Source organism: Podarcis pityusensis, assembly GCF_964106645.2.
Source record: "Podarcis pityusensis genome assembly, chromosome: 1".
Taxonomy (NCBI): Eukaryota; Metazoa; Chordata; class Lepidosauria; order Squamata; family Lacertidae; genus Podarcis; species Podarcis pityusensis.
The window spans coordinates 110,337,217-110,347,982 of record NC_138028.1 but is presented as its reverse complement, the minus strand read 5'-3'; the positions used below and the strand labels follow the sequence as shown (position 1 = coordinate 110,347,982).

At 44.8% G+C, this 10,766-nt stretch overlaps 1 protein-coding gene across 5 annotated transcripts in view; it reads left to right on the top strand.

Annotated features, from left to right (window-relative positions):
• The first annotated feature begins 4,845 nt into the window (after window positions 1-4,845).
• The window catches only part of SLC38A11 (solute carrier family 38 member 11), a 30,178-nt gene continuing 24,257 nt past the window's right edge, over window positions 4,846-10,766 (top strand). For 2 of the 5 annotated variants that reach the window (XM_081007696.1, XM_081007695.1), the window contains exon 1: window positions 6,395-6,580. In XM_081007696.1, coding sequence (XP_080863822.1) covers window positions 6,410-6,580 — 171 coding nt within the window. In that variant the 5' untranslated portion in view covers window positions 6,395-6,409. Of the gene's footprint in view, window positions 4,867-6,394; window positions 6,581-7,226; window positions 7,279-10,211; window positions 10,456-10,766 lie in introns of those variants that run through there. The other 3 variants (XM_081007701.1, XM_081007700.1, XM_081007697.1) reach the window with 3 other exon arrangements.

The following is a 10,766-nucleotide window of genomic DNA, read 5'->3' as shown; positions in this document are numbered from 1 at the left end:
TTTTAATTTCCTGTGTGTGGCGGGGGGTGGGGAGGGAAAGAGTTGAGGGCATGGCAACTCAGGACAAAGCTGGACAATATGTTAACTCACAAGAGCAGAATGCTTTAAGCACACACACAAAATTTGCCAGCATGGGTGTGGGTGTGTGAGATTTGGATTAGGATCCTAGCCTGGGGTATAGACAGGGCTACATTCCTCCCCCCCCCCCCCACACACACAATGGCCCCAATTCATATCACATACACCACCTGCACCCCTATGCCGACAATTTGCCTAAGGAAAAATTCACTTCAATGGGATTCCCCACCCCACCTTATCCAGATTACCCGTGCAGGCTCCGATCCAGTTTATGGCTTTAGCATCATAGCCTGTTCGTCAGTAACACCAGCACTAACACACAACTATGTAGGGAAATGAAAGCAACCACAATAACAAGCTAAAGGGTGGAGTCTTAGCTCCACCCAATAATAATTTGAGACAATATTTAACTCTATAATACCAATTACTGCAGTCACATTAGGTCTAGTACAGTGGAACCTCGGTTTTCGAAGTTAATCCGTTCCGGAAGACCGTTCGGTTTCTGAAAAGTTTGAAAACCGAGGATCAATGGGCTGTCTGCAAAGTCAATGGGGGGAAAATGAAAAACACAGCTCAGAAGCCATTGGGCTTCCGAAAATTGTTCGAAAACTGGAGCAGTTACTTCCGGGTTTTCAGTGTTCAGGAGCCGAAACGTTCCAAAACAGAGGCGTTTGGGAACTGAGGTTTGAGTGTACTGCCAATAGTCACCATGATAATACAATGGTGTGCTTCAAATAGCCGTAGACTAGCTCACTTCCTTTGGAGTCCAAATAATTAATAGCTTCCTGCCAATATCCTATCCTCTGTCATCCTAGATAACTGAAACCACACAAAAGTACAATTAAATTATGTGTACACTTGGGGAAAATTGACAACACAACTAGTAATTCCTGCCACTTGGTTTTATTTGCCTCCATTTGAATATAAGCTGCCTACTTTACAGCCTGAGCGCAATGCGAGCCCAACAGCTGTTCAATTACCATTAATAGAGTATACTCTGTGCTGTCTGCCGACATAAAATGATTAAACTAATCAAAGCTATCCCCCAGACAGTGCTGGGAGTCCTTTCATCGTTCTGATAGAATAGCAAAAAAGTTAGAAATGAAGCTTTTGAACAGCAAGTCATCTAAAGCTGTCAAACAGGATTGGGAAATCTCATAATTTGAGAAAGTGCCTTCTGCAATTATGAAGAGTGCCTTTTGCAGACAGGTGCTACAATTTCAGTAAATAAATAACCAATAACCAATAAATGTTTTGTCTTCTTTTTAAGTTACACATCTCAGAATTGGGAGAGTAATAGAGCCTTAAAATAATTGATACGGTGAATTGTGGGGAGGGGGGACAACTAACAGCTGCTGATATTGGGAGCTTAGGATGATGGGTTTATTGTTGGGAATGAGATGCTGAATAAGAAAGCAAATGTTGCCCTCTAGTGACTCAGGGAGTGGGAAAGCAAGGCAAATGTCTGGGACAGGAGAGCTATAACTATTGTTAATTCCGCAGTTAACAAAGTTCAGCTGGGTTAAGGTAATGGATTGCAAACAAAGCGCAGTTGGATGTTGGCTGGATTTGAGTTATTGGAACCATGTGTGTCTTATTGTACTAGAACAAATTCCTTTAAACACAACTAGGAGTGGATGTGTCAGTTTCGGTTTCTAATTTTCCAATCATTTCATTATTATTTCTTTGTCAATTAGCTTTTTAAAAAAATAACTCATGAAAATTCGTCAATGTTTTAGTGCAGATTTCTTCTACAGTGGTACCTTGCAAGACGAATGCCTCGCAAGACAAAAAACTCGCTAGACGAAAGGGTTTTTTTGTTTTTTGAGCTGCTTCGCAAGACGATTTTCCCTATGGGCTTGCTTCGCAAGACGGAAACGTCTTGCAGGTTTGTTTCCTTTTTCTTAACACCGTTAATACAGTTGCGACTTGACTTTGAGGAGCAACTCATAGAACGCGGTGTGGTAGCCTTTTTTGAGGTTTTTAAAGACTTTGGTGATTTTTGAAGCTTTTCCAAAACTTTCCCGACACCGTGCTTCGCAAGATGAAAAAAATCGCAAGACGACAAAACTCGCGGAACGAATTAATTTCATCTTACGAGGCACCACTGTATAGTATACACATTTTTGCATGCAATTTCCCCTAAAATAGATACATTATTGTACACATTATTTGGCTGGAGAAGTGCACCACAAAATTCAGAAAATTATGAAGGATAACTGTGTTTTGCTTGACACGTTGGTTCAAGAGCAGCAAATTACTTAGTTTCAAACAAGCAAACAAAATCTCATTTATATTCCCCTCCTTCCATCCCTAAATAAAACTGCTTAAAGGCTGCAGTGTGTGTAGGATCCCCAGTCAGTTCTGGCAGTTTCCGCCACACCTTCACCATCTCCCCTCACTCTTTTTAATGACAGCTTGTAGTATTCTAGAGCAGCTTCTGTGGCTGTGCTTCAAAAACGCCTTTAAGTCTGTGGGATGGGCCATCATTCTGTTTAGGGTTCCTCGTTTCTTCCTACCTTTAAATTAAGAGATGGTGTACTTGTCATTTTCCCCAGCCTTATCACCTACTTCTGCTTGCTGCATAACAGTCTGAAGTCCCATGTTGCAGTAGAGCGGAGAGAAGGGAAGGAACAAACAGGAGAACCCTCCACTCTGGATTCAGCAGCATTTAAAGGTGTCTCCAGGTTGCAACCCATTTTCCACTCTCCACGTGCCAGCCAGGTCTTCCACAATGTTGTATATGAGATACTGCAGCCTATTTGATTTTAAACCCTCACAAAATAAAGTCCTGCTATGCATAGGCAAGTGAAGGACATGGCTTCATCTCCTTGTTGTGGTCCTTGCTTGCAGAAGGCAGGTGGACAGGTAGGCCTTCTCTGTATCCCACTGAAGGTGGAGCAGAGAAATAGCTGGTGGTGGCAAGACATACAGGGCCTTCTCAGTGGCTGCACCAACATTATGGTACAGCATGCCCCAAGTAGCTCACATGGCCCCTTCTCCGGCTATCACTCACTGGTTGGTAAAGACTTTCTTTCTTTTGTACTCCAGCAGGTTTGTGCCTGCTAAGTACCTGATGCTTTATTTAGAGATTGTGTCCATCTGTGGTCTCTGCTTCTGTTGTATTTTTATTGTGTTTTCGTTGAATGCATAATGATATTGTGATTTTGGATTGGATTGGAATTGTAACACCATAGAATTGCAGAGTTGGAAGGGAGCCCCAGAGTCATCTGGTCCAACCCCTGCAATGCAGGAATATCAACATGCGGTCACCCATCCAATTTGAAACCATGCCAGACACTGCTTAGCTTTGAAAACGTGCTAGCAGTTTTATTGCTCCATCAGGTTGCAATTGTTGCAAGCTGCTCTGTCAGTAGTGGTGTTTGTGTGTGATGGGTTGGACTGTGGAGCTGCCCTCCCAACACCAGTGTGACTGCTCCATACCTGGATGGCGCTTGAGTGGGTCAGGCAGCAGCATGTCTGGAGCCAGGCAAATGCCCTGGTGGGAGCACAGAAGTGGCCCTGTTGCTCCACCTGTGCTGTCATGACCTTGCAGCCACCACCCTGCCCTCTCCCGGTCCCATTGAAGTAAGCAATAGCATTACCAGCATCCACTGCTTGGCACCACTGCATGCGTCGCTCCTGTGCCTGAAGTAATTCATTAGGTACTTGCAGCATGGGACCAAAAAATTATCTTAATTGTCGGGAGCGATCCAGAAATAAATCACATGGTGTCAGGGAAGTCAACTCTTTATTGGAAGATACAGGGTCTGCTCAGGGGTGCCAGCCACAGCAACTCTTCATGGTATGGCTTACCCTTGGGAGACAGTTGTGGAGACTGAAGGGCCTTCCCACAGCTACCTAAGACTTCTCCTCTCCCAAGTCCTTCCTAAGCAATCTGAGACTATACCGACGCGCCTGCCTCTGCTCCTCCCATTTCATACCTCTCCGGTTCCTGGGAGACTGGGTGAGGAGGGGAGCTTGTTGCAGCAGGAGAGGGAGACACCCTGTCTTATTCGCCAGACTGACTAATCTCTGCCTCTTGGCCTTCCCCCCTGCTTCTGGACTTCTGTCTGCCATAGACTCTCCCTGCTCACTAAACCCGGTTACCTCTAACTGACACCTCCTCCTCCTCCTCCCAGTCTGCTCCATCTTCTCCCTCTGACCACTCGTCGTTGTCCCACCAACAATCTCCGGGCTGTGAGCTTTCTTCCCTTGGAGGTTCCCTAGCTGATGCCTCGCACCACTCCTCAGCATCTGGCCAGTCCATGGCATTAACTGAGAGCAGGGAGGAGGAGCAGGGCTAAGAGGCTCCAGGGGTTAGCAGTGGTCTCCCTGCATGGACATGGGACCGTGCAGATGCCCAGGGGTGCTGACCCATGGCCCTGGCCCTGAACATAAGATGTTATTCAGCTAAGTTTTACCTAGAGTAGACCCATTAACATTAATGAACATTGCTTAGCTCCATGAATTTCAGTGCTTCTACACTGAATAAAACTGAGTTAACTACTGCCCATAATTGTAGGGGTATATAACTGGAAATAATTTTTACCTCAGCCTGCGCCCAGGGCATTTAAGTTTAGGGTTTGACATCTGAAAGGCTATCCTAGAACAAGCCACAAATTAGAACAAGCCCTCTGGAGGAGGGAAACTGATAAGAGGGGGTGCCAATGAATAATAGAATTGTTTGTATAACATCGCTCTGAAGATCTGAAAGTCTGACTTGATGCGAGTGGGATGAAAGGGATGTAAGGGAGAAGAGAAGGCACAAGCTGCATCGGCATGCAAGTAAGTCATGAGAAAAGGAGCCATGTGATTCTGCAAAGAGGGGGGAAAGACAAAAATACCTCCTTTCCTCTCTGACCTGCTTTAAAAAATAAATGAATGAATGAACGGGCACAGTATAATTAGCATTTTCACATAGCGCATGTCATCATCACATGGCAGTTTGGAAATCCCTGCTTCCATCATAGGTCTAAACTTGACTCAGAGATATCCAAACATAACTGAAGTTGCTTGGGATGAGGTTGCCAGTGGCTCTGTGCAAAGGAAAGCAAACTCCCTCCCCCAACGGCGGTTGGGTGAGCCTTTCAGATGCCACTGAATCATTTGGAGGGTCTGGGATTCCCACCCCTGTCGTGCAGCTTAACTCTGGAGTTATTACTCGAAAGGAATAGAAGTGGATTGCTTGCGGACTGCAGTGCAAGAGACAGGTTGGGAAATGGTTTCCAGGAGACTGGGAGGCACAAACCACAATGTGACTTGGGTGTTCTTTCGCCTGTGACAACACTCCAGGACAACTTGGCCAGATAATTTTGTCTTTAGGACACACAGTCTAGCTGCTCCCGAGTACAAGTGGATCAAAACGTTCTCTCTTCCCCTTAAATGAGGTTCTGCTCATTTAAATAAGCTGTGTCCTGTACAAATTGGATTTGTTACATGAATTACATCTCTGAATTTCTGAAGCTTTCTCGTGCTTCAGCCACAACAAACCACCTTCCTCCTCCCCCCCACCCCCCAAATCTGGAAGCTCAAAATAAGAACAGATAAAAGCATTATACATGCAGGCAAAACGTTATAAAATAGAAAGGATATAATCAGAAAAGCACAATATTTAGGATGGCTGTGTGGGTTGCAGGACTGTGTTTCTCTCCCATCCTTAGAAATGGAGACAACGTGGGGTGGGGGGAGAATACATAACAAGAAATAAAAATATCGATATTGTGGGCAGCTGGCAGAAATGACTAATGCAGCAAGTGGTAGCTTAGAAACAAAACACAGGGATCTTTTGGAGCCTGTGGCATTTCACAGAGGGTGACTGTCTGATGCAAAGGTTGCCACAGTTTTCTACCTGAAGAAGTGGAATTTTCCTATGCTGGGTTTGTGACCCAGAGGCCCTTGCAGCTTGGGAAGCCGTTTTTCAGATTTTTAAATTTTATTTTAAATACCTAATGCTTAAAAAAGGTTGTTTCAGCAGTTTGTGTTCTTTCTACAGGCAAAAGATACCAGGTCCAACCCCCCCAAATCACCAGCTATGAGGATCTCAAGTAGTGTTTGATTAGACAGGCCTCTGCCTGAGACCTTGGACAGCCACTGGCCCGTCAGAGTAGGCAATACTGGCCTAGACAGACAAAACCCAAGCTTATATAAGGAAGCATTCTGTGATCATAGTCAACATGTGGGAGAATTCAAGAAAGAATTGAGTCAGGAAGTGGAGTTTTAAATTAATTTGTGTTTTGACAAGGGTCCATCTTGTCAAATTCGCCTAGTTACGGTTTGCATGACTACACCCACTGAGAGCACATAGAAGGCAGCCTGGGATAGGGACTCAATGATCTATTCACTGGGCCTCATCTTATCAAGCCCTGGCAAATGTTCTCTGTCCCATACTGGGAACCAAAACCTAAGAAGGTGCCATTGTTTGGGTGGACATGAAATCCCAGAGAATGTACATGAAGCCCCTGATGTTGTCAGGCTTTTCAGAACATTGTGGATTAAATTTGTAAGTCTTCTCATATGTATTTCCCATTTTTTCTATTTACACACAATTCACCATCATACAAAGATTTTGTGGCTACTTCCCAACCTTTACCTTCCATGGCATTCTTAACAAACCTAGCTTATACTGCATATCAGTATATAACCCCTCCCTAGTTTTCTCATTGTAATTCAGGGGTAGGCAACCTACGGCCCAGGGGCCAGATGCGGCCCAATTGCCTTCTCATTCAAGCCCGCGGACTGTCCGGGAATCAGTGTGTTTTTACATGAGTACAATGTGTCCTTTTATTAAAAATGCATCTCTGGGTTATTTGTGGGGCTTGCTTGGTTTTTTTACATGAGTACAATGTGTGCTTTTATTTAAAATGCATCTCTGGGTTATTTGTGGGCATAGGAATTTGTTCATTCCCCCCCCCCAAAAAAAAATATAGTCCGCCCCACCACAAGGTCTGAGGGACGGTGGATCGGCCCCCTGCTGAAAAAGTTTGCTCACCCCTGTTGTAATTCTTCGTTGTCTTTAACTGTTGTTTATAGAATTACTCCACTTGCAGATTGGGTTTAGTATTGTATTTTTTTTAAGTATTCCGCAAAACCATCCCATTCACCCTCATAAGACAGGGCTTTTTTTCAGACGGAACTCTCTGGAACTCAGTTCCGGCACCCCTTTTCCTAGAAAAATAGCACTGGATGCAAAGATCCATGGTAAGAATTATATTGAGAAAATGGAACCATCCAAAGTAAAAAGTATACAAAAAGTTATATTCTGGCAGTACCCACCAGCTTTATCAAATTACCAGAAAGCATTCATTGTTGTTGTTGTTGTTGTTGTTGTTGTTGTTGTTGTTGTTGTTACTACACTTTTCAACTATTTAGTTTCTTCTTTTTCTTCTTCTTTCTACTAAAAAGAGATCAGCATACAAAGAGATCAAAATAACTTTAAAGGGTTAGCCTTCTTTAACCTGAAGAAAGGAGAACTGCTAGATTTCATTTTCAGTCAGTCAGTCAGTGATTTCATTTTATTCTTTGGCATGAGCTTCATGTTGAAGAGCCCACCCATGCTTGACTCGATGCCCCCTCCCCACACACAAAGCACGAAATAATTGCAGTACTGTGGACCATTGCGAACCGCACAGATCTCAGATTTGAAATTAAAATCTTCATGACAAGACGGAATGCTGTTCTTCAGTTGCAGCAACGAGATCCATCACACCTTGGGGGAATGGTTCACGAAAGCCTTTGGGGTTTTAAAAAATTATTATTATTTTGCACTGCTTCAAAGCCACCAATTTCGTGTGAAGTGATCCCATTTTGACCTCTGCGGTCTATCATAAGCCAGCCATGTATAATAACAGTGGGAAATCTATGCAGTTGCAGTGAGGGAGAGAGGGGGAAGAGGCATAAGCTGCCCATCAGCTGACTGGTCACACACAGTACAGAAGACTTCTGAGCATGTAGCTTTGAATGGAACTGATCGGGGGTGTCTGATTATTAGGTTCCTGGGATATATGGACAGCCCATATTTAGCAAGGCAATTGGGGTATTCCCTACCAGGTCAAGGGGCTTTTTTCCTAGGCTTCAGAATTCAATTCAGCTGAGCATTCAGGGAGTCCCCATAATCTCCTTTATCGAGTAGAGAGCACCAATCGAGGTGGGCTAAAAAAAGGCTGTCTGGCCTGTGCCCTCTCCCCAGCAGAGGAGATTTTTGTACACATTTAGTAATAAATTGACCTTTTGAAATAGACCACCTCCTCAACTCGTCCATGTTTTTTTACAACTATTGGAAACAAGGGTTGGGTCAATGTGGCTTTACCATACTTAACGCCAACAACCCCCGCATGAGGTCTACGAATCTACAGCCCAATCAAACAATTACAGACAGTAACAATGTATATTTTAGAGACAGTAGCATGAATATATTTTATACCTATTTCAAAGTCCCCAAAATAACATTGTAGGTGATCAGAGAGAACAAAACAAGAACAAACGAACACAATGAGAGTGAAGAGAGAAGAGATGATGAAATATATGGACAGACTCAGTGAACCAGAAACAATTAAATTGTTTTTAAGGAATTGCCTCTAAACTCTGCTTTACCTTGTTTGCACACACCTCTTTGTTAAGAAGGCATTGAACAAAGAAAACAGACCTTTTGTAAGGATAACAAAACACATTTGTTTGCTAAGCTCATGGAGGTTCTTTCTATGATTTTTCCTGCATTTGGTGACTCACTAAAAACGACAGGTAAGTATTGGATGGGAAATCCAGTCACTTGTTAAAAGGTTCCTGAGGGTTACCTGGTATCTGATGAAAACTGCCATGCCAAAATCAAATGGTACTTTGGGAAGTATAAAACGATCACGTGCCTCGTGTACAAAAGAGGCAGCCTCAGCTTCAGAATTTCACTGCATTTTCTATTTCAGATAGTAAACAGGAAGGTGTTGTGATCTGTAATTTCACAATCTGTTGGTAACTGTCAGAAACCAGAGGCTGGGCTGGATATCGTATGCCCGTCAAAATATCAGAGCGGCTCACTGGTGATATTGACTACTCATATGAAAAACAAGGCCAATCAACATTCACTGTGAAGTAAATCTCTGGTTGCTGCTACCAGTTCTTCATGCCTATATAGGTAGTCTAGGAGCATTCAAAAATAACCAGGACTTTGTGTGTATTCCTTTTTTTTACACCTGGCTTTTCAATCTAGTTTTGTTTTGTTTTGAAATCTTATTTATTTAATCTCCCATAATAAGATAGGTACATATACATATTTGTAACAAAAAAAAGAGAGATGAAACAATCACTTTAAAAAAATAATAACAGAAGAAGTAAAGAAAAAGAACCACCACCAACTACCCTATGGAGAGGGGGGTTGCTGTGGGAACAAGTTAAGGCTTTTTCAGTTTTGTTCAGTTTTTGCAGGTCCAGGATCCAATGTTTCATCATCAGGCTTGGCAGCTACCTATCTATCAAGCATTCCCAATGATAGCATCTCCTACCAGCGAAAGACTGGACAGGTGGCCCATTTGTCTTTACTTCTCAGTTTTGACCTCAGTTTTGTTCGAACCATTCCGTTCTGATCGTGTTTTGTTGCAAGGAAGACACGAGACTTTCTTCTTCGCGAAGTGCATAGCTAAAATATGGGAAGCACTTCCTCAAATGCGGCCATTGCCACCAAGATAAAAAGGTAAAGGGACCCAAGGCTCTTAATTTGGAGAATTTCTTGGCGGGGATTAGGCTACGAATGGCCGCCAGCCATGATGGCTGTATGAACTCTACTCTCCGTGGGCATAGTCAGCATTTATTGGGGGGGGGGCTTAATTTTTTTTGGGGGGGGAGACAATACCTAATTACTTGCGATGCAATTGGCTAGTTTAAATATTTTTATTTATTTGCTTGATTTAGAGGGGCAGCTGCCGCCCCTGCGCCCCCCCCCCCCAATCCCAGCTACGCCCATGATGACCCTGTGAGTCCCTTTCCAACTCAACAATTCTGATATAAAATGGGCGGACTGCCGAGCTGCCCTCCTGGATCTCCGCTGGCCTTCCGACACTCCCCATTCCCCCCGCCCCCCACTTTTCGGGCTCCCTTCCAACTGGCGCTCCTGGGAGCGGAGATCACGCTGCTCCCTCCGCCCGCGGGAGGCCTGGCCATTCCCAGGCGCGCACGTGCTGCCGCGTCCCGATCCGGAGCCCGGGAGCCGGCGCGCTCTTCTCCCTCGGCGTCCCCAGCAGCCCCTGTCCCGCCGCCTCGCTCCGTTCATGAGCGCTGCAGGCGGGATCCGGAGAGGGGCCTCCGAGGGAAGCCGGGCAGGGCGAGCGAGCCGCCATGGAAGAGCTCGCCCAGCGCCCCCCGTCGCCCGCCACCAGCCCTGCCCACCCGGTAAGCCGCGCGTCTTCTTGGGATCCTAGGAAGTTTTCTTAATTTCTCCTCGCCTTTCAACTGGTCCCTAGGCTAGGAAAGCAAACTCCTCCTTTCTCTTGAAGAAACACAACCTCGCTTATTTCATAGAATCGTAAGAGTTGGAAGAGTTGATCCAACCCCCTGCCATGGAAGAATAGCATGGGCATCGAACCCGTGACTTTGGCATGATCAACGCCGCACTCTAACCATCTGAGCTAGCCATAACTTGTCCGCTCAATCCACCGGAGCCTGTCTTTGCATGCCAAAAAAGTCCGTAACTCCTCGAGGGT